The sequence below is a fragment of the Lissotriton vulgaris genome, chromosome 7 (genome assembly GCF_964263255.1).
Source record: "Lissotriton vulgaris chromosome 7, aLisVul1.2, whole genome shotgun sequence".
NCBI classification, from domain to species: Eukaryota; Metazoa; Chordata; class Amphibia; order Caudata; family Salamandridae; genus Lissotriton; species Lissotriton vulgaris.
The window spans coordinates 321,379,111-321,402,884 of record NC_141695.1 but is presented as its reverse complement, the minus strand read 5'-3'; the positions used below and the strand labels follow the sequence as shown (position 1 = coordinate 321,402,884).

At 44.9% G+C, this 23,774-nt stretch overlaps 1 protein-coding gene across 1 annotated transcript in view; it reads left to right on the top strand.

Annotated features, from left to right (window-relative positions):
• The window catches only part of LOC147701479 (sodium-dependent neutral amino acid transporter B(0)AT2-like), a 155,317-nt gene extending 136,237 nt beyond the window's left edge, over positions 1 to 19,080 (top strand). The window contains exons 11-12 of the mRNA XM_086930152.1: positions 13,393 to 13,555; positions 17,527 to 19,080. Of these exons, the coding sequence (XP_086786278.1) occupies positions 13,393 to 13,555; positions 17,527 to 17,856 (493 nt within the window). The 3' untranslated portion in view covers positions 17,857 to 19,080. The remainder of the gene's footprint in view (positions 1 to 13,392; positions 13,556 to 17,526) is intronic.
• Positions 19,081 to 23,774: the final 4,694 nt, after the last annotated feature.

The window sequence follows — 23,774 nt, the reverse complement described above, 5'->3', positions numbered from 1 at the left end:
TTCAGGAAGGACATCTTGGATTGGAGCTGTAGCCATCACAGCCCCACTAACCTTTTCATGGAGATTTACCATTCTAAAATGGGTTTGCTGTTCAACCTCAGCCCAGGCTGAGATTTCCAAATCATTACCCAGTAGGCAATCTACAGGCAAGTTTGCTGGCACTGCCACTCTCTTTGGGCCAGTGACACCTCCCCAGCTAAGATTGACTACTGCCATGGGATGATTGGTTTCTATGCCATCAATGTTTGTCACCTGATATTTGGCATCAGGTAAAAGTTGCCTTGAGGGGACTAGACATTCAGCCACCATGGTGATGCTAGCCCCTGCGTCTCTGAAGGCCTCAACTTTCAAACCATTGATGAGGGGCTCCTGTCTATACTTGCTAAAAGTGTTTGGGCAAGCAGTGAAATTGGCAAACCCCATGCCAGTCTCATAGACAAGAGTATCTGAGTTAGGGGACCTGGGTAGGCCAGAGTCCACCTGTCCTCCAAAAGTAAACCCACCCAAATTCTTGGGGGTGCTCCCACCACCTGGGGGACCACTGCTAACAGTGACAGGAGGTGTTGGAGCCTTACTTGGAGGTATATTCTCCTTATTGCCATTCTTGGGACAACAGCTGTCTGTTTTGTAATGCCCAACCTGTTTACAGGCATGACAATAAGGCTTTTTCTGGGTTGTAGAAGTGTCTTGGGACCCACCCCCATTCTTGGAGTTTTGGGGCCCTGGGGAAGTCTTTTCCTTACTTTTATCCCCACCCTTCTCTTGAGGCTTGGTAGTCTCTTTCTTTTGGTCACCACCCTGGTTCTTAGGCCTGATCCTGGTTCTGACCCATTTGTCTGCCCTCCTACCCAATTCTTGTGGGGAGGTCAGATCAGAGTCAACCAGGTGCTGATGTAGAAGCTGACAATTACTTAAGATTTGCTCTCTCATAATTAAATTATACAATCCTGTATAGTCAGTAACCTTACTTCCCAGCAACCAGCCCTCCAGAGCCTTAGTGGCACATTCAACAAATTCAGACCAGTCCTGAGTCTGTGTCTTCTGGGTATCTCTGAACATTAACCTGTACTGTTCAGTGGTTAAGCCTAACCCATCAATCAGAGCACTCTTCAGGACCATGTAGTTTCTAGAATTCCCATCACTAACTGTGAGGAGTCTGTCTCTGCCTCTACCTTCAAAGGAGAGCCACAAGATTGCTGCCCACTGTTCCTGAGGGATCTGCTGTACCATGCAGGCTCTCTCCATTGCAGTTATCCATTTGTGGATATCATCCCCAGCTTTGTAGGGGGGCACAATCTTACTCAGGTTTCTGTTATCAAAGGACCTGTCTTTATCCTTCTGGATAGTGCTGCCAACAGTGGATCCTAATCCACTCTCTCTAGGCTGTCTTGCTCTAGCAAGTTTCTCTTGGGCCAGGGCAACTTCTAATTCTTGTCTCTGGATCCTCAATTCAGCCTCTCTCATTTTGGCCTCATGTTCCCTTCTCTGAGGGCTAGTCATCTCCCTTCTGGAGTGACCATGAGAACCTCTAGAAGCCTGGGAGGTATTGGAGTCACCTGAGTGATTCCTTCTCCTCCTATGCCCCTGGTTAAGTCCACCTGGGTGCCTGGGCAAGGTCAGCCTTGCTTCAGTCCCAAATACACTTAAGTTAGCCTGGCTGAGCCTGTTGGATGGCACCTGACTAAGTCTACCATCATCAGAATCACTGCTCCCCCCTTCTGTCTCTTCTTCCTCTTCCTCCTCTGGATCTACCTGAGGAGCTCCAGTGATGGGGGCTTCCTCATCTACTAGGATTATGGGGACAGGGGTCTCAGTACTATCATCTTCAGTGGGAGAGCCTCCTTCAGCATTCCCTGTGGGGTCTGCTTTAGAGGTCTTTAGAGCCTCAGACTGCTCTAAGAGCTCTCTAAGGTGGTCTGAAGTAGGGGATGGCCCTGTCTTCAGACCTCTTAAGACACAAAGCTGTCTTAGTTCCTTAAAGGAAAATATAGCAAATCCAGATGGTGCCTTTGGAGGGTCACTCTCAGCAGAGACATTCCCAGTGGAACCTTTTGCCCCAGACATTGCTCTAGTGTGGGTGGATGTGTTGCAATCTACCTACACTGGTGTTTACCTACTAAACCTATCTAGTAGTTGTAGTCAGGGTGTGCTACTCCCTTTCCTCTACAACAACTAAGTTCAGTAGAACTTAAGTATACTAGTCTTGTTTTATATGTACCTAGCAGGTACCTGTATGATCTTTCAAATGATAATCTCAAAGATTGTAATGGTAAAACAACAGCAAGCTCAGATCCCACCGCTGCCACCAATGTGAGAAGTTGGCCTGGTATATAATGCTCACTAATTCTAGTTTGTACCATGCCAAGCAACCCTTATGATGATTGGTTGTAAGTCAACCTTATAGACCAGTTATCCTAGTGGTAACGTGGACAAAGCAGTCTTAGGCTAAACTCTGAAAGGCATGTGAAGCCAGCTGTATTACCATACACAACCCCCTTGAATACCAAATGAAAGGACACCACGCAGATATATATTGAAAATATATATTGATTTATTAACTAAAATTATCCCCTGGACTCTTTATGAGCACAGAAGCACAAGCGTTAAACACAAGACAGTTTAAAATATACAAAAGTTGCACAATATGGATGAGCCCTAGGGGCCACCTAAACCATATACTAAGAAAGTGGTATAAGAGATACCAATCGGAAAGGAAACAGGCCTAGGGCCTTGGGAATCGCTGGAGCTATTCGAGACTAGCAGTGACTAAGTCGGGAAAGGCCCGCGGGACTCTGGTGCAGTGTTTAAAGTGCACACACTCACCAATGCAAAGTCTATGGTGCGTAAAAAGTACAAAGTTAGTTAGTTCGGAACCTTCCGAGTGACCTAGAAAGCTGAAACTTGAGACACAGGCCCTAGAGGTGCGTACCAGTGTAGGAACACCGGCGGAGCTGAGTTACCTCACCCACAGGAAGCGGGTGCACAGGGTCGAAGTAGTGTCGGGTTTCGTCACGCTGGTCGATGGTGCTTGGAGCTGAAGATGCTGCAGGCGGCTCGATGTGAAGAGTTCCGGTGGATCCAAGGATGGATCTGAAGATGTGAAGACCTGAAAGCAGAGGGGACAATGTTCAAAGTCACTAGCCAGTGACTACCGTGGAACCAGATTGGAACCAGGCGATGTCGGGTGCAACCAGGCGTTGAGGTGTAGCTTCTCTCTGCAGCCACGTGGACACCGGGGGTCGAGGACGTCCAGGAGTCGGTCACGAGCTGTCCCACGCAGGCTTCTCGCTGTTGGCAGTGTCGGCAACTTGATCGGAGCAAACAGGCCTTGGCTAATGTAAGCCACGCAGGAGTCGAAAAAGGCTTAGTACTCGGACCAGCAAGGTCAGAGCGGGTGCTCCTTTTTACAGGAGCGAGGGCAAGTCTGGAGCAACCAGACCCACAGTGTAGTTCTTCGGTTTCGTCGCCAAGATGGCCGCTGACCACGTGGCTAGTGGCCGGGATGGCGCGTCGAGTGGCACAATGCAAAAGGGCCCCACGCAGATCGTGGAGATGCTGGGGGGCTGATCTTCGGTGCAAGGGCTGCTCGGTGGTGGGGGTTCTCAGTCCCCAAAGCACAACGTCGAGGATGCCTCTGGTGCTGCGCTGTCAGCTCTTTGGGTGTCTTCCAAGAAGTCCGGTCCCACGTCTCTCAGTGCCTCCACGGGTCCTTTTTTTGCAGGGACTGTGGATCGGGCTGTGAGAAGTCTGGGAGTCTGGGTCTTGTCAGGCTCTGGGCTCGGGCTCCGGCTGGGAGGCGGCGGCAAAGCAGACGTCGATTCGCTGGTTGGTACCTGTATTCACAGGGTGGCCACTCCTAGGCCACAAGGGAGATTCTCTTCAGTCTTCTGAGCAGCAGAATGTCGAAGTCCAGTCTTCTTCTTTGTTTAAAGTTGATTCAGGATGATCTGCTGTGCAATGGCACTGCTCCCACTCTTATTCCCAATCTGAGGGGTGGGTCACCTACTAGGTCCCTCCTCTGGGTGGGACCAGGAAGGGGGGCGGTTACACCCCCTTTCCTTTGTCCAGCTCCTCGCCAGGCCTGGGTCTGGAAAGTCCCAGGACCGGTTTGGACTGGCTTATGCACGGGGACACCTTGTGTGCCCCGGGCATGTCTCAATCTATTCAGCCCTGTCCTACCCAATACACAAAACCCTGTCTGGGGTGGTGCTCGCACCTCCCAAGGCAGGAAACCCTTTGTCCAAGCCTCCCTCGCTGGAAGGACTCCCAGCAGCAGGAGGTCAGACTTGTGTCTGTGGTGGCAGCATCCATTTTGTGATGCTGAGGCTCTGGTTAACTTTAACTGGGGTTAAGGCTACACACATGTCGTGTCCCTCTAGAAGGGTGGAATACTATCCCCGTCGACAGAACTGTCGAGGGGATAGTATTCAAATTCGTATGACACCTTACTCGACATGTTTTGATAAAGCCAAACCAAAGATAGCAAATAACCGCGAGGATTATAATGCACGTAAGAGTATATGGTATGGCAATATCCCGGAACAGCTTAGGGAGTGGTTCCCGACAGCTGCAGACAGGCTCAGCTCATGCTAGAGCACCATCTCACATATTTCCAAGCACTCTGCCTCCAGGATTGTTGAGGCCTTCCATAGGAGTGGCTGACAGGAACATATGTGTCCAGTTTAAGGTCAGGTATAGGGATACTATACATAAGTAAGAGGTGATTACACCAACTTACCCCAGCTGAGTGATCAGCCAGTTGTGTCAAATATGGAGGCCAGGCCAGGGGTGGCACAATACATGCTGCAGCCCCTGGTAGGCCTTGGATGCACCTATGCCCTGGGTACCTAGGGTACACTGTTACAGGGGCCAACAAGGTGAACCAATTCCAATTGTGTTATGCACCTAAGGTACATGGAGTCCATTTTAAGGAGAGAGCAATCAGCCTGGGGCCCTGAATAGCAGGATCCCAGGCCAACTAAGTCAAAAACCAGCTAAACACCAGGCAAAAGGTTTGGGGGTAACCATAGTCAGATATCCACCTTCCTACATGCATGACAATGCATTTCAGTGTGGTGATGTGGAGCACCAAACTAAAATGCATTAGTCGAACGCCTGATAAGTGGTGCTTGGCAGAACTGCAACTCTTTTGGGAGTGAGTTGCTTCACAAAATGCAAGAGCTACAAAAAGATAAAACCAAATGCAATAAAGATTTTCTCATCTAAAAAGTGCTGAAAAGACAAGCAGACACAGCATTTTAAGTGAAGGCAAAAACTGTAAAATTATCTTGTCATGAAAGGGTTAAAAAGGCAGGACCCACTGCTGAGAGATCCTCTTCAGAAGAACTGTTTAAATAACTGATGTTTCAGTTGCCTGTGCTGAGCACTGCTACTTCTCTTAAAGTTGCAGTATGTGTTGTCAGCTTTTCCAAGCAATTATTTACCTAGTTCCATTCCACTGCGTTTACCTACTTGTTTTTTTCCAAAAATGAAGCTGTAAGGGTGACAACCACTCTTTTTCACTCCAGTTAATTTAATTTGCGGGTTTCTAACATGCTAGAATCGACTCCCGAAGGAGTATCTCTGCGCAATAGGCCGCTGGGGAACCCGTCCTGACTTTCCCTGTGAGATGGTCCCTGCTGGGTATCTCCAAGGTGAAACCAGGCATCCCCGGCGTATGTGGGAGGCCGTTGTGGAGATGAGGCAAGCTAATGCCCAGAGTTGCCGAGTGTGATCCCTGGTTAGAGTAGGCACCGAGGCGAGAATTATCGAGTCTGCTGACCCTGGTCCGTGACCCTGCCGCGTCGGGAATTGAACCCTGGTCCCGGGCTGTCCTTTGCTCCCGGGTCTGCCGCCTCTAACCAGTGAGCCACACCACTCCAATGCTACTAATGCTGACTGACTTAATTGTGTTTTAAAAATTAATCAGATAAGCACATAAGTCTACTGGTGATTTCTCTCTGTAAAACTTCTACCAGATCCTGCAAGTGAGCAGACATTCCGTGTAGCACTACTAGATAAGATGCTATAATAGAGAGCCCATGGCTCCCTCCTATTGTCTGCCTCACTGCAGTAATCTCTAGTATCCTGTTTTTTACTTAGCCTCTTGTGCTGTGATCGCCATTCTTCATCATTCGTGTCCTTTCCTAGGCGCTGTCTCTCCTACTGTGATTGCATTTAATCTGCGTCACGATGGCACTATTTCTGCACTCCTCTGCTTTCCCAGGTGCCAGGCTGCTGCCTTTTTGTTTCCAATCAAAACTGTAGGTGGTGCCATTGCCTCATACTACCTCTGGAAGTGATGGCATGGAGCTGCATACAGGCGAGTCCGCGGACCTGGAGCTCCACTACAAACTGTGAGGGATATACCAACCACTAAACAACATTTTTCCTAATCTCAACAGTGTGCCACATGAAATGTCTCCCATACCCCTCCTTCCCCACACACTCACACACAAACACAGCCCTGCGACTGCAGGCAGCAGAGGAATGTCATGGACCTGCAAGCCTTTTGTGTGTAGTGTCTAGGTTACTGTCATGACTCGAAGTTGTGCCACATATGCTCTGAACTGTAAGTCAATCGGGGAGTGGGAAGTACAATTTTATGTCGCGGAAGTACACAAAAGTAGGGCAGATTACACTCCCAATAACTGACATACTCTCACTCCAAATCGCTGGCTGTTATTTTAGAGTGGCGGCTCCTCCGCTAAAGTGGAGGAGTGTCGCCCAACTGCTCGCGGAGCAGTGTAAAACAAGAAAAATGATAATAAAAGGTATTTTTGTTATTAGCATTTTTTTTTCATCAAGGTTGGGCATGGCCAGCACTTCCGTGACGTCCCGTAGAAGGAGTGGTTTGCACTCCTTAAATGCGCACGACTGCTTGCCTGGTCCCCCACCAGGCTGCATTACACAGCCTGGTGAGGAACATGCAAAGCCTCCCAGTTCCCATCTGAGCGCCGATCTATGGCGCTCAGACCAATCGCAACGCTGCAATGCAGCATTGTGATTGGTCAGGGAAGGGAGCCTATGTGCTTCCTGGTTCCGGAGAGTAGACGAGGGACAACACGACGGAGGAAAGGCAGCAGCGGACTTGGAATGGAGGTAAGTGTTTAATAAAAAAAATTGTAATACCCCCCCACGCGGGATCCCCACCCCCGCCCCTCCACTCTTGGGCGCTGGCCCAGCCACTGCTGTTACTGTGACAAGTCTTGGTCCTGATACAAGTCTTTTCGTAAGAGGATGTCCAAGTTGCTTGCACAAAAAGGCCCAGAGAGACTTGTCTCCCTCTTACCACGCCTACATAGGAAAGAAAGCTTGACATTCGAAGGATGCGACTCCGCAAGTGTCATCCATCTCAGAATCCATCACGAGCCCAGCATGCCAATGTTTCCTGGCTATCGCCTGTGCCTCGGCAGTTAGGAGCCTTCAAAGACGCCATGCTGCAGATGTCTAGGGTGATGCCTCTCCCTCTAGAGTGCCTTCTGGTCCGCTGAAGCTGCCTGGGTCATCAGTCTCACTTCTGTCCATCTTCATGCTGCCAGTTGTTCATGAGGATTACTCCCTGCCCTTCATAACCCCTCTTCCCATCCCCCAATCTTGACATCCCACACGTTTTTCACTCAAATTTCAGCAGTCATGCCGCTATCCTTCTACAGGGATTTCAATCGCTTTTGACCACAAGGGCCACGGAGAGCTGACAGGAGGCAGGGAAAAGTGAGGGGTGTGCCCCTCCAGAAAGAAGGAGGATTATGGCCGATTATACCCCCTGAACGACTTCCTATGGAAGGGCAATTTCAAGATATAACTAAGCTAAGGTACCCCCAACGTACTTTTAGGTCTAGAGGAGGGGAAAGGAACATACTAAATATACAAAGAAACCTCTAAACTGACCATTCTGATTTATCCAATTGGTGTAATTCAATGTCTATTTAGCAAAGATACTGCACACATATCAAAATATCAACAACCAATAGGTTTTCATTTAGAGTTTTATTCATCATTTTAATTTATGATTATTTCATTTTTCATAAATTAAAAAAATCTTTTTGGTATTTTTTTATACTTTTTTGTTATTGGAAGATGACAGTAAATTACAATTCTTTATTTCAACAGTCAGAAAACTTTTATACAAAAGACCATGGACCCCCATAGAACAGTTATCAAAAACTAAACAATATCAACATTATTCACTCATTCAAAACTGTTTCACCATTCATTCTTCTCGTGCACACACACTCTCATACTGTGCAAAATAGTTAAAAAACCTCAAACAACTGAGGTACGGGGACTCAATATAACAATGTATATCATTTTTACATGGTACCAATCCCATATGTTTTTATGGTTGTTAATGTTAATCCTTATTTTGATGGTTCTCCTCGATGGAGTTCTCAGGTGTTTGTAGACGGCCTACGTACGTTTCAGTGGAAATTAGGTTTTACCACCTTCATCAGGGCTGACCGATGCATACTAATAAAACTGCGGTTTCTTCACATCTGCAATAAGCATATAAATATGTGTGCTGTATCTCAGAAGTGAGTCAATTGACTTCATTTTTTATTATTTCAAAAAAGGAAAGGAGAACTTTATTTGCGTTCGCTAAGTGAGGGAGAGGTAGCCATCAACCCCGCTAGCAAGAATGATATTACTGCCTAACGTCTCCTGTGATAAGTAGAAGTGAAGTCAAAAAAACCAATGGAAGATAATTTACAAAATGAGGCAAAGAGTACATAACACCCAAGGAAAAGTGCAAAAAGGCTTTATATACGTGCGCAGTTACCACCAAAATAGAATCAATTCCTGTTAGATAACCTCCATATGTTCTGTCTGATGATATTCTTAGGTTACTGTAATCAGGGATGGCCCATCTTGGACCTGGGCTGTAACTATTAGAGGGAACACACATGAAGAGACTTTACTTTAGATGTTTACTATCTGCATTCCTGGGCAGAACAGTATGTTAGATTTTAAGAGGACAAATATACCTACTTTCAGCTAATTGTAAAATGGTGAATAGCCTTTCTCTAGATTCTTTAGACTCTATTGTTATTTGCTTATCTTGAATTGCAATTAAGTAATCCTAGGAGTAAAGAATGGAAACTTTAGAAGGGGGCTAGCCTTCCTCCTTCATGGGTAGATCTCCAAGGTATTATGATGGACCTTACCTTTATGGCTACTATATGCTCTCAAATTGAAGTGGGATTATATGAGAACTATTATGGCTATGAGATATCTACCGAGTATTTTTACTTTTAACTCACTAAGAGGAAAATACCCACTCATATGTTTGATACCGCATATTGGAATAACATATGTAATGCAGTATAAGTCCCTTCCATATTCATTTGAGAAAAGTTTAACAACTACGATGTCGAGTGGTCTTAACCTTATGCCCCCGCACTGATGCTTTCTTATTTTAACCTTGGCCAAGTTTGATGTGTTAAAAGAATGCCCTCTTAGTAATTATTGGACGCCTCGTATCAAAACCCAGTGTGGAGACCGAGTACGGGATCCAAGTGTAATTGCCCATACCTGCTTACGCTGATGATTCTAGCAAAGTTAAAATGGTTCTTTCCCTTCTGAGAGGGTCAGTTACCTTAAAGTTTTTTATGTCGCCTCCAGGAAATGGGGTTCCGGGAATATGATGATATCCGTAGACCTGCATGACTCATTCTTTCATCTGCCTGTTTTCTGGTTCCAGAGGCACTATCTTCGCTCCATAGCGGGTTAGGAATAATTTAAATATGCATTTCTACCCTTCAGCCTTGCTTTTGCCACTCTGGTGTTTACAAATCTCATGGCATGAGGATACATGTATTCCTGTACCTCGATGACCGGCTGCTAAACGCGGGCTTGCCACAATTAGTTGAGGACCACCTCAGAATGATGGTCCCCCTTCTTTAATCTTTGAGATTTCCATCAGGGATTAAAGACCCATCTGATGCCTGCACAGAGGATTCATTTCATAGGAGCCATCCTGTACTCGGTGACATTCAGGGCCTTCCCACCTCCGCAACAAGTCTGGGACATTCAGGATATGATCCAGATGTTCCGAACATAATCCCGGCTTTCAGCGTGGCATTTCTGTGGCTTCTTGAACTCCTAGCCTCATGCAACCTCTTGGTCCCTCGAGTATGATGGCAATTGTGGGCCTTGCAGTGATACCTCTGCTTTCAGGTGAGACAACCCCGGACTTCCTGTCTGACAGCATCTGTAGCTCAAAGGAGACAGCCCTGGGCCTTCAGTGGTGGCAGGTGGACACCAACCAATCATATGGCAGGTTATTCTAACCACCCTAACCAGTGCTCCCAGTAGTGACTGATGAAGTGTCTCTGGGTTGGGGCTGTCACCTGCGAGATGTGGACATCCGGTAATATCTGTACCCCAGTAGAGCTAAAGCTCTACACCAGTTTCTTGGATGTTCGCCCTAGTCAGTTGGCTCCTAAAGCTATTTTCCTGTCCATCGAGGAGAGGCCTGTGCAGGTCCTAAAGGTACTGCAGCAAGTATGATTGAATGGGTTTTGAATATTGTGTGCCACTTGAAATTGCTGGACCCTCACTGATCTCCCTGGTAGCCAATCATAAGCTGGCCAGCCACAAATGGCATTTCATCTGGAGGCAGCGCAGGACATCTTTGCTCAGTGGGGCACTTCCTTGTGGGATCTTTTCAACACCACGAGAATGCACAGTGTCACAATTACGGCAAACTGAAGTTGCCGCTTGTAGACTCCTTATGAGACATGTGTAATCTTCAATGGGGTGCAGGTCTTCTGTACAGCTTTCGAATACAAACGCTACTGCTTTGAGTTCTGAAAATCAGGAGAGACCAGGCTCAGAACATCTTGGTAGCTCTGATTAAGTCTGGACCACCAATCTGATGAGGTCTGGGCATTTGCCATCTGATTTGTCTACCTCTGCTGAAGCACATCTTGTCTTTGCAGCAATGCAGTGTCCTGCACCCAAATCTCCACAGCCTACACTTCATGCGACACGTGGAGCCTCAGTGCTGACAACTGAGCAGTTTCAGTCTTCTTGCTGAGATAGTGTGATTCTTGTGGTTAGATGCCATGTCACCAGATCTATCCATTCAGGTTACTTGGCAGAATTTGGGGCCCGGTGCAGGGGATCATTAGTTTGATCTTCTGCAGGCCGAGTTATCTGATGTTCTTTCGTTCCTTCGGTCTTCGGCCCAGCAAGCTTAGTCTTTTTTGCTTTTACCTGATCAACCTTCTTTATTCAAACCACCAGTTGTGATTCGCTTTTTAAAAGGACTTGCATACATGTTCCTACGTGCCTTTTGTGAGCTCTCATAGTATCCTAACCTAGTCCTTGTATTTTTTATGTGCATGCCTTGCTAACCCATGCACAGCTCACCTTCGCGACTGCTGACTATCAAAATGAGGTTCCTCATTGCAATTAATTCCACACGCTGTGTGAGAGAGCTGCAACCTCTGTATAGCTCCTTCTTTCCTGACCAGTTGGTGCTATAGATTCCTGCTTTGTTTCTACCAAACGTCATGTCCACCTCCCATGCAGACCAGTCAATTTCCTTTCCTACCTTTTTCTGTTCACCCCATCCCTCTAAGGAGAAGTAGAGGCTTCAGTGGCTAGATTCACAGAGAGCTCTCAATTTTTACATCAAGTGTAACTTTTTGTGAGCATGCTAGTGTTAAGAAGGGAAAGCTAAACGCAAAGAGTACCTTGTCCAGCTGGATCATCTTGTGTATCAAGTTTCAAGTTTATTGTATTTTATTTCGTTCTCCACTGAGAACCACAAATATTAAATACACAATATAATAATTTAAACAGTTTTGTTAAAATTGGTTTTAAACTTGTGTTTTGTCAGTACTTCAATAAAATTTTGTTCTGAAAAAAAAAATGGTTTTAAAAATGTGTAAAAATTGTAAGATACCAATTCGTTTGGCGGAACTTTACATAAAGTAATCAATTCTTGTATTGAGTTAAGTCTGCATTTTGAGTAAACTGGTTGTAAAAATCTTTTCCTTGCCTTTACCACTGACAGAGTTGTGCAAGTAGACAATAAATGTTCCAAGTCCTGCTCTCCACCATTACATAGATTACAAATAGGGTTTTCTTCTAAATACCATCTAGATGTAAGGGTTTTTACAGGGAGTATTCCGAGTCGGAGCAGGACAATTGATCTCCTAACCCCATGATACAGGTTAAAATGTATATATTGTTGAGGTTTCTTATATTTAATTATTTCAGTAATATTTTTATATAAAGACAGTTTAAGACAATGTTGAGAGTCAAGGTCAAAACCTAGTCTTGTAGTAAAGTGCTTTAAGAAAAGTTTCAATTGGGCAGGAGTCCAAGAAAGTAACAGCTTGATGTTGACCTCTGATAGTTTAAAAGCAAATAGGGCATTTCTTTAAAAAAATGTGTATCAAGATATCCAGTGCTATGGCTAATAGAGGGCCCTCTGATGGCCTACAAACCATTTCAATCATAGCCAAGAATGCCTTTAACAGAGTTGGCAAAGACCTGCACATATACCAGGCTGCTACATGGCAATCCATGCATATGTTTACCATATGTTTACCAACCACTACTCCCATGACAGTAAAATCTGCAGAGAAGGCTATTTTGCCCACCTATTCCTCCAGGTCTTTTTGATGCGAGTCCACTTCTCAGACTCTCCGTCTTTTGTGAGGTAGTGATTGGCTGTCTATTCAAAAGGTGAAGAATCTACAGTTAAAAGTATCCATTAGAAGAATGTGTTTTACCTTCTGTTACTCTCTTTCTGGAAAACACTGTCTGGCTGTAGATACCTCACCGCCCACTCTCCTACCTCTTCTGTGGAGTGGACTCTTTTAACTGTTAATAATGTCCCACATTAAATTAGGCAGGGTCTTCACCATTCTGTTACTGTTGATCAGCATCTGAGGGCACAGAAAGGTTCAATATGAACAGACGTCTGTGCACAGTGCACAGCTTATATGCAGCTCTGCGCCATCACTTCCAGAGGCAGTATGAGGCTACTGTGGAGTGATAGTGCACCACTTCCAGGACTTGTAAGCAATTACTTGAAAAAACCTGTAGCCAGTCTGGTACCTTGAGATATACAAAAGGTGAGGAATATGCACTTAGAGTATCCAGAAACAGTGTTCGAAACTTGGTCTTCATATCCACAGTCATTCATAAGCAGACTACTGCTTCTACCTTATGGTCCCGATCAGGCTCTCACCCTCTTGCTGTGATTGTATCATGCTGCTTCATACCCTGGGCCTTCACTTGGCCCTAGGTCTGCTACTTTGATCTTATCCTCCTTTCTCATCACAAATTTTAGTTTCTTTCCACTAAGCCTCAGGGTTGTTCATGTATTCATCGGGGACAATAAATCTTATATTGTGTCACTTGATTCATCCCTAGGTTCATGGATGACATTGAAGAGATGATAGGTCACCGGCCCTGGCGCATCTATAAGTACATGTGGCAGTACGTCAGCATCCTGGGCATGATCGGCCTCCTGCTGGCGAGTCTCATCCGCATGGTGATCAAGAAGCCCACCTACCAATCCTGGGACGGTGAACAGGTGTGTGGGGCGGGCACTCTAGAGGGAGGGATGTGGAGAAGAGTTGGTCTAATATGCTGTCAGGTGCATGATGTGCATTACTGTCCGTTCTCAAACCATTGTGACACTTGAGAATGTGATGTAGTGCAAGGCAGCCTTTAAACCAGTGGGGGAGGGGGGGTGATGTGATTTGCATATTGTGCAGCCGGGTCTAAGCTCTTGGGTGGCTGAAGTGTCTTTGTTTGCTACTGAATAGAAGAAGTGTATGAGCTTGCACTGAGCTGATTGAGTGTGCAACATGGAATCAGTATTGTTCAGCAGCACTTGCTCAAGTATTATGAGATGATTGATTTTTGTCAGGGTGTTTGGTGACATGCAGAACATGGAACAGGTATGGCTTTGAGCTCCTGTGTCTTAAGTGAATGCAGTTGTTAGCATATATTATAGCTGATAGGTGTTATTACTTTATCGGTGCGGGTTGAAACTCTCCATGTTTATTTACTGAGGCAGGTCACATGCACATAAAATTGAGACAGAAACTAACACACAAGCCTACCTAACTTGTTTCTCTGGTATAATAAAATTGTTTCAAGAATAGGAATCTCTCCTCGGAGAACAGGATTCCTTGGTGTGCTCATTGTGATCACTCATAGGAGCTATACTAAGGTGTTATGAATGTACAGTTGGAAGGTATCCCATCCTAGTTCTGCTGTTCGTGAGACTCTGGCAATACCTATATGAGCAGTCTTGTGATCTGCCATCTTATTTGTATAACATCATCACTTGAGTGATTGATCACTGGGATTCCCTATGTCCTCCTGCACCCTCTCTAAGCTCAAATATTTTTTTTATGCTGTCTTTTATTTGATTTTGTATGTACAACAATAACTGCAACAGAATACTTGCACATTCTCTCCCCAGGGGGTACGCAGTGTCAAACCTTCAATGTGGTTTACATCTAGATTCAATATCAACTGTGGGCAGTCCAGGACCAGTATTCCTTCCCGTCTCTGCCTCGGTTTAGAGCCAGAACCCATTCAATTTCTTCTTTGTTTTCAGTTTCAACCCACACAATGATCATAGCTTTATCATTCAGTAGACCAACATTCCTGTATTTTCCCAAACTACTTATGGCATCTCTAACCTTGTAAACAACTTTTTCTTTAGCTTGAAATACAATCATTCCCTCGTCCACTATTATACTCAAGGGTGTTCGTCACTTCCCAATTTCTGCACAATTTTTCTTTTTTTTCTAGTAGGAAGCCCAAGTTGATAAGGAGTTTCTGTTACGAGATGGCATCTGAGTCCCTCCATATTCCCAGTAACACCAGGGGTGCATGCACATCTATCCAGGAGCCCCCTTGGCTTTTAGTCTATTCCGTTTCCCCGTCCAGTATGATTGAGGAGCTGGGTAATCCAACAGTGTGTGTATGAAGTATCCGTTTTGACCCCAGGCACATAAACATTGGTTGTCCCCCACCCTGCCTAGTTTGTGCAGAAGCGTTCTGGTATAATATACCCATTATAGTATGTTAAACTGGTTCAAGCAAAAATGCACCTGAATCTCTGCTTGTAGGAACTTGTGGGCGTCTGTCCTGTCCTATTCATCCAATTCCTTCCCCAACATCTATCTACCATCGTGCTTGTATTTTGTGCAGGTTGCCCTGTGTGTTTATCATTAACTTACCATTATGTTCGGGAAATTTCCTTTGTGGACATGTGGCCATGCTATTCACATTCCACATGTCCTCTAGCATAGAGAGGCCAATCAGGTACCACTTCCTGAATCCCAGTGGTATATTTACTGGGCCCAGTTTGGTGCCCACCCATAGAGGGGTCTTCACTGTTAGCCTTTTTTTCCCACCCCATTTCTCTTAGCAGCCTACACCATATGGAGATTATAGCTGCGGTGGCAGGCGGTGCATCTGTCCCCAGCTTGCCACTATAGAAGACATGGAGGTAACCTTCCCACCAATGCCCGCTCGGTCCAGATGAAACGCGGGGTCATCCAACTTGTGCTGCCTCTTAGTATTTTTGAACATTCTGGAAAGCTATTTCCCATCATATACAGAGTGGTTAAGCGTTGAGAGTGCTATTTGTGATAGGCCATCTACTCATATCAAGGCCGTTTTAACCTATTAAGCATCTGGAAGAAAGTGACCGGGATTGCCTATGAGCTGTTCTGGAGTATATATGTGAACCTAGGTAATGCAATCATTTTGAAAACCACAGCCCGACCCATCAGCAAGAGTTGCAGGAGTTTCCTGTGTTTTATATTCAGTTCTAATCTGCTAAGGTGTGGGGTTAGGTTATCTATTAAGTGTCTCTTTTTTTTATATTTGGATATCGATAGTCCCGGGTATTTAAAAAGATGGTCACACTTTTCTTTTTCGGGAATATTAGGGATTTATCCCAGATTATACACAGTTTCACGTAGCTCCCATACATAGATTGCAAAAATCTCACCCACTCTTGCTTGGGAGGGTTCTGGGTTTGTTGGGAGGGTCTTGTCAGCATTTAACCATATTTGGTCCTCCCGGTGGTTTCCCAATGCCATCCCCATATCTGGGCATCTACCTTTATCCGTTATACTAACACCTCTCTGGTAAGGGCAAATGGCATCAGTGAAAGGAGGCAGCTCTGCCTGGTGCCCCTTCCTATCGGAAAGTCTTGGGAGAGGGTACCATTTACTTTGAATCATGCCTTAGGTTTTGCGTGGAGAAGTTTTACCCATCTTAGAAATTTGGGCCAGAACCACATTTTCTTGGAACCTCAAACCAAAAGGGCCTCTACTTTAAGCTTTATTCGCATCCAACAAAACCAGGGCCAGGGATTCTCCCAATCCCTTCGCAACCGCTATATTGTTGTATAAATGGTGTAGGTTGAGCTTTGTAGATCTATGGGGCATGAATCTGTTCTGGATGCACCAAATCACTTTCCACAGTCAGTTTGCTAGGGCCTTTGCCAGTGTTTTGGTGTTGAAATTAAGACGTGAGATTGAATGGTAGGACTCCTAGTGATCTCTAGGTTTTCCTGCTTTTGGTATGAGTACACTTGTTGCAGTCTCAAGGGAAACGTTACTTTATGATGGGCCTCTCTATCCATGTTATGTAGAGGCGTAAATATCTCACTGGCTGCTCTCTTTAGGAATTCCGCTGGAAGTCAATTCTGGCCTGCGGGTTTTCCATTTTTGGGTTGTGTGCACCTCTTCTACTGTTGAATCCTCTTCTAGAGTCATTGCCCTGTGACTCCCCAGATGTCCCTCCCTCTCCCTCATAGGGGCGATTGGCGATGTCCAGGGACTTATCACGTTGGAGATCTGCCACTACTTTGTCCCGTTCGAGTTTTGCCTGCTCTTTAGAGGGCACCACAGAGGTGCATCTATGGATTCTGCAACGCTTTACTGTATCTTTCCTTCGATCTTGCCAAGGCTCGAGTTGTGAAACATTCCACCAGCACTGGATAGCTGTGTCTTTCTAGCTCGTCCCACATCTCTGTAACAGTTTCACAAAAATGTGATGCACTCTTTAGATGTTCAAAGCTTTGCAGGGCAGAACAGAGCATAAGGGACAGCTAGGTGGCATAGATGTTGCTGGACACTAATGAAGGTTCCTTGATGTTGTTATACCATCATGGTGTAGCCTGGATAGATATTGAGGTTACTCTCCTCTTTCTCCCAGGGCCAGTGTTACATGCCTTTTGCAGTGTAGCAAAAAAATCAAGAGGGGAGGTAGAAGCGGGGGGAGAGTTCACTTAGCTGCCATAAGTATAACCTCTTTAATCAAAACCTACCTCCTCCATGCGTCCCTGGCCATACCCTTCCAAAGCTCAAATGTTGATGTTGATGGGAGGGGTGTGTGTGTTAGTTGGCGTGTTAGTGGAAATCCCTATGTGCTGCTTTGTGATATTCCAGCTTTAGACATTTTTCCCTTGGTGCACATCAACAATGGATGATATCTGACTCCTGCAGTCTATCTGTTTCTCTCTTTCAGGCTATGGAAGTGCAGCGCGAGTACCCACCCTGGGCCCTGGCCATTTTGATTGGTCTAATTGTGCTGGCCTTCCTGCCCATCCCGGTTCTCTTCCTGAAGCAGCTGGTAAAGGAACGCAGAAAGAAGCACAGCTCCGATACTTATGCAGAGTGCGATTACAGCCAAGGAAACACGGATAACGAGGCCATGGAGGAAAGTCCTGTAGACCCCGAATGCCGACCTAATGGTTACCTCCCCATAGAGATGGACGACATGACTGAAACTGGCAACCTGCTTGCTGGCACCCAGGGCCCTCTCACAGAGGAAGACAGCAACCAACCATTAACTTAAATCCAGACAGATCAAAGGTTTTAGACTTACTATATGGAGCAACTGCTACAAGAAGGGGCTGCTCACTCACCCTTCCCTTCTTACACCAGGTCTTGGACTGAGATGATCACTCTCGACACGGTCAGGTCATTGAAACTGGTTCACTTTTGATGATGGTCTGTGATCGCAGGCTATAAGTTTTGGTCTACTCATCCTTCGAGCCAATAAACGTGGCCTTTGCACCTGTGCAGGTAGAATTGACTCATAAAACTGCCAACCTGCTCCCACCTGCCATGATCACTACCTCTCATATCAGGCTGGAGCCAGAGTAGCCTGGAAGCTCCTACACCCATTCCAGGGATGCTGCAGTTAATGGACTCAGACACTGGCAGATGATTGAGCTTCCTTTTTTATAAGCAGTACAGTAGGCACAGGATGGGGACATTGTTCTCAAAGATGCTTCTGTGGAAATAGACCCTTGCACCGTGCTCTGTTCAGTGGAAATAGGACTCTGCCATTGGACAAGGAGCACAACAATCAGTTGCCAAAACATTTACCATGACAATTGACTGGTGGAGAGAAAATTACACAATCCCTTATGAGGATTGAACAGTGGATGATCTACCTCAGATCAGTGATGAGCTTAATTTGGTTTTCGACTGCTTGGGCTCTCATCATTGGGTTAAGCAACCTCTCCTTGGTGGGCAAGATCAAGGGCGATTTCTCTCATGGGTAAAAATGGGATAAAGAAAGTGTTGTTTGCAGCTAATACACAGAGAACTATAATTTTGAGAATGCCTTAAGAAGCTCTTATCGAAAGTGTTAAACAAAGTGATTTCTCATTCTTGAATGCAACAGCTCTACTTCTTAGACCAGACCAAGTTTTGTTTCATTGGTGGTACAGACTGAGCTCTCAGTAGTAGACCATTTGAAATGAGTGGTTATTGGGTAACCGCCTGATTTTCGTAGATTTGTCTTTTCCACAACGCTCTTCTTGACTGATGATTTGACAGTGTATGTTTGTGTAGTTCCTCTGATAAAGAGGGCCTCCTTTGTAGGTGAGAGAATGTTAGCTTTCTTCGGAGGGTCAGTTAGTGAAAGCGTGTAGGTTGGTCCAACAGACAGCACGTCAACTGTTTGATCCAACAGAGACAGCACTTTGGTGTTTTTTAATCCAGTAAATCGATTATTGAGCACGCTTGGAAATCTCCAGTCCCCATCATACAGATGCCTACCTTCTAGAATGTTCCCCTGATGACCGGAGCGCTACGCTAAAATGTTTTTCTTGTATTTTTATTTTTTGTATCATGCCTATAGTGCCCCTTTATCTTAAGTCGCCTGCCCCTAACCTTTTTGGTGGAATTTGAATGTGAATGTTGAGCATTTTATCAACAGTGCACCCTTTTCTCTTTGATGACGCCAGACTCGGTGTCACATTTTTATTATTTACCTTTTTTTTTTCTTTCCTTTTCTATGCGATTATCTATTTTTCATGATGGACACCCTGAAAATAGGTATTCATTCTCTTTGCAACTATGTTTTGCTCTGAAAAATGTACGAGCTCATATATGGAAGCAACAGGAGAGAAATCGAGCTGTGGCTTTATGCTTACCGAAGAGCTGCATTAAGTAGGGTAAGGAAACCTTTTGCTTGGCTATGCCTCTGTCTGGATTAAGCATGAAAGGCTTCTCCTCGTAGTTAATGTCAATGGCAGAACGGAAGCCACCGTGGACATTGTAGTCTGCCTTGCTATCAGCAGTCACCACCTCAAAAATGGAGTTTGCAGAGCACAAGACTCTCCATCCATTCTATATTCAATTGTATTGCATTTTTAAGACTTTAACTATGGCATGGCTACGTATTGATTCTTTCGTCCAACATCCTTGGGAAACATAGGCTTCTCTGTGCCCATAGTTGGCACCCCAAACTGAAACATAACTTGTTTCAAAGACTTTTCAGACTAACAGTAGATGGCAGAATAATGCACATCATGTTACCCGTGAAGAGTTTCTAGCTTCAAAACTAATGTTACAGGTAAGTATGTCACTTGTTTCTTCCTGAGTGCAAGCTCTTAGGTGTTACTGGCCCAACAACCTGGGTTCATAGCAAACAATGTTTCACCACAACCACCAAACCAATTCCCATCTTGTCTCTAGCAGTGCTGCTATGCTATGATATCAGGAATCGGGAATTTCATCGTCCGTCTGGTTAAGCCCATATGGAGACTGTAGAAACAGTATCAACAAGGGTACTTTGATACCCTAGCTCCTGTTGCTTCCAGTGCACAGACTGATTCAGAATATCAAGGGGGCAGAATCTGAGGCAGGATGTATCAGTGTCTTCTTAAGCCATAAATATTTTAGGGGCCCCGTTTGAGACAAATTTTACTTTTTATTGGGCATTTTCTGCTCATTCAAGCCCTATATTGGCTGACAATATTGAATTGTACATTAATGGTTAAGATAGAGAAATAAGCTAGAGAGATTTTCCCATGGGGGCCATGAAAGATGGGGGATCTGGGAAATTCCCCACTTTGCCCATGCCTTAAAATGATTCTGGGAGATGTGCCAGTCTTGTTTGCCTGGTATATAAATTCTTTCCACAAGCAAAACAAAGTGGCAGAGATCATTTAGTTTGAGTTGGAGAACATTTTGAAGAGCTTTAGCGGGCACGATTGTGGTAGTCTTGTGTTTTTTTTTTTTTGTTGCTTCATTTTTCCTGCATCTGACTAGGTCAGGCTTGTTGTGGAGAAAGTTTGAGTGTGGGTGTAGTTTGGTAAGGGCAATGGCTTGTATTTTTGTACATCTAAAACATTTTAGGAAATCTTTAAATTTTAGTTTGTTTTTCATAGCACTCAGAACTCCAGCACTCCACTAATTCCCATCATCCGTAGCCCTACATGTCCTTAGAATCGGAGTTGGTTTTTGAACCATTCGGTCCATCGCGCTTGGAGATTCATGTGCTTGCTGAAATCTTCTGTGCAGTGCTTTTTATCTTTACACAGTTGTCATTTGGACTAATCACTATTTTCTCTTTGTTAGTTTCATCTCAATAAGGTAGTGCCTATTGCTAAGCCGAAATACTGAAAACTTAGAAACAAAGATTTGTAAAGTAATGAGAATTGATTCTATACTTATTCGGAAAAGATAAGCCCACACAGGTTCACAAGGCAATATGTGTGGCTTTAGAGAGGTAAAGAAAAAGGGAAAGCTGTCACTGAAGTGGCAGTTCCCTCATGGTCTATCTAAAGGATTTTATTTTTACAAGACGTAGCAACCTGAATCCCCGCCTTGTTGGAGTCCTAGCATCTGCCACTACTTTCATCCGTGACATTAATATGGTGTAAATTTGCAAGGCTGCAGCAAGAGCTTTGGTACATACCTTGACAAAGCATTTCTGAATGTGCTCTAATGCCTGGTTTGGCTGTACAACCCTGGATACTTTGTGATATACTCAGTTTATTACTTGTGTGTATTCAGAAATGTGTGACTGTGCTCTGGTCTAAATGAGATTGATAAGATACATGTCGGGGAGAAATCTGTAACTGACAACCAATCTTCTTGAGAGCAAGCATTGAGCTACCTGCCCTCCCTACCCTAGAACAAACCCCTCCTGCCGGTACCATTGCATACGCAGGGCAGATGGACGGTAGCTGCAGGTAGAGCGGGCATCTGAACAGGCACATGGAAAAGACACGTCACATACTTGGTACCAGTGGGTTCTAAGTTATATCACTGTTTACCGTGGCAATACTGGCAGCAGGGGAACACTAGAAGGTACTTGGAATTCTGTCTTCACCTTGAGATTCAGTGTTAGTTTTTGTCTGATGTGTCCTTTCTCCATATTGAACAAGACATCACATCATTAATTGAACTTCATTTTTCAGTCTTCCATTGCACATCCAAACAGGTGTGAGTTCTTTGAGCTGCTCTTCCAACTCAGTATTGTCTAGCGTTGTGTATATGAGTGTGAGTTCCAGTCTTCCTTGCTCTTCCAACTGTAATTTTCCGCTGAAAGCAGGAGAAATGTAGATTTATTTGGTTTTGTTTCCTTTTTGTTTCCTTTTTGGTGCACCTTCCTCTTGTGACAATCTTCAGACAGTGAAAATAGCACCCCTTCGACCCAGCATGGATAAATGTGTAAGATGGGTGCCTTTCTGTCTGCTTTGGGCAATCCAAGCTTGTCTTGTTTTTCATGGACCAATCAGTGTTGTTTGCCTTCTAATTTGTGAAAACAATGCAGTCTGAAGAAGACCTCACATCACATGAGATTAGGCTTTTCCATGAGCTGTACTGTGTTTTTTAAATGCATTGATGATTTTCCTACACTTGGGATCTGTTCCTCGGAAAGGCTAGTTGAGCCAGATAAGAGTTTTGTCATAAGTCAAGCTTGCCCTTGAAAGGGATGTATGACCTGGGACAGCCTCATTAGACTATCTTTTAAAAGGCACGTTGTGTAATGGTAAGTCAGTCACATTTCACACCTGACATCCTAAATACTCTTCCTCATTAATATTGCTTTTCAGAAATGCTGGCCAATTAAGAAAGTCATGCCGGCCTACATGCAGTCTGTCATTTGCAAAAGGTGCCCACAGATCTTAGCTATAGGTTATCAAAGGGCACCCACTCTTCTTGAACATATTGCTAGATATAATCCTGAAGGCATTTTCCAGGCCTTTTCCAGAAGTTCCTTACTTTGGGCATCAGGCTTTTATATTCCTGTCTAAACTCAGCCCTGCCTTTTGATGGTAAACAATGCTTGGTGGATGTTGGACACTTCCGGTGTGGGCTGCAGTTTGAGGAGATAGTTTCGCCATGTTTCCTTGGAACTCCAAGATTAAATTGAGACATCAGCCTCTCACATGTACTTTGTACAACACTGGGGCTTGGAGTTGACATGATTCTATTGGTTCATAGCCTCCACAGGCATGTGGAATCTCCTTTTCGGTTGATGCTTCTTTTGGCCTAAGACGCCATCAGGGCTGGCTTTAAGTGGATGAGATTGGTGATATGTATTGGCATTTCTTTGGCATCTTGTATAAAGGCTGGTGGGGACAGCTGGTTCGATTTGTGTCTTATGAGATGTCTTGTTTTTTGTTATAACTGTGAACCTGCAGGGAATCAATCCGTGTGGTTCAGGTACAGCACACTGAAGAGTCATAGCTCAAGTTTGCTGTGGCTTAGACATGGCAGTGTAACCGTGCCCCAGTCACTTGGCTGAACATTAAGAACTGATTTGTTAATGTGTTCTTGGATACTATAGAAATGAGGTAATTCATGCCTGTGACTATATAGAGTCAATGTATTGAATGTTTTTAGTGCATTCGAGAGAAGTAGAAATAAAATGTGCTGTCGGAGGTACTCCTACTATCAGACCTCAGTCTGCTCGCCAGATCTTCTCAAAGTGCCCAACAGAACTTTTCAAACCTGTGTGCAAACTTTTATGTGAAATTTACAGGCCCTTCGTGAACAGCACAGCAGGAGACGTAAACCTGTCCATCTGAATTTCAGATTCTCCAACACTTGGGCTGCCTCTGAAAAGCGAGTTGGGCTGCAGGGCTCTAGCAGAGACAGCCAGATGTCAGGCACTTGATGTGGATTGACCCACCGCAGCTCTGATGTGTCGGTCTGCCAGAAAATACCTAACTTTACTAAAGGTCCAGGCTTCCTCTGCCTATGGGTTTGTAACAGCTTGCAGACAAGGGGCGCCGTAAACCCCAACTACAGAGAGGAAATACAGAGTACTTTGGTACTCCATTTGTTTGCACTTGCCTCCTGTTTTCCCTCTGAAGACTTTTGAAAGCCACGAGTTAGGAAACAAATGGAGTTGTTTATGTGCCACTCCTGGTGACATGACTTATGCACCCGAGTGCCTAACTTAATGATTTACAACAGTTCAGACCTTGCACCTTCATGTAAATTGTTTGTTTTCAAGTACAT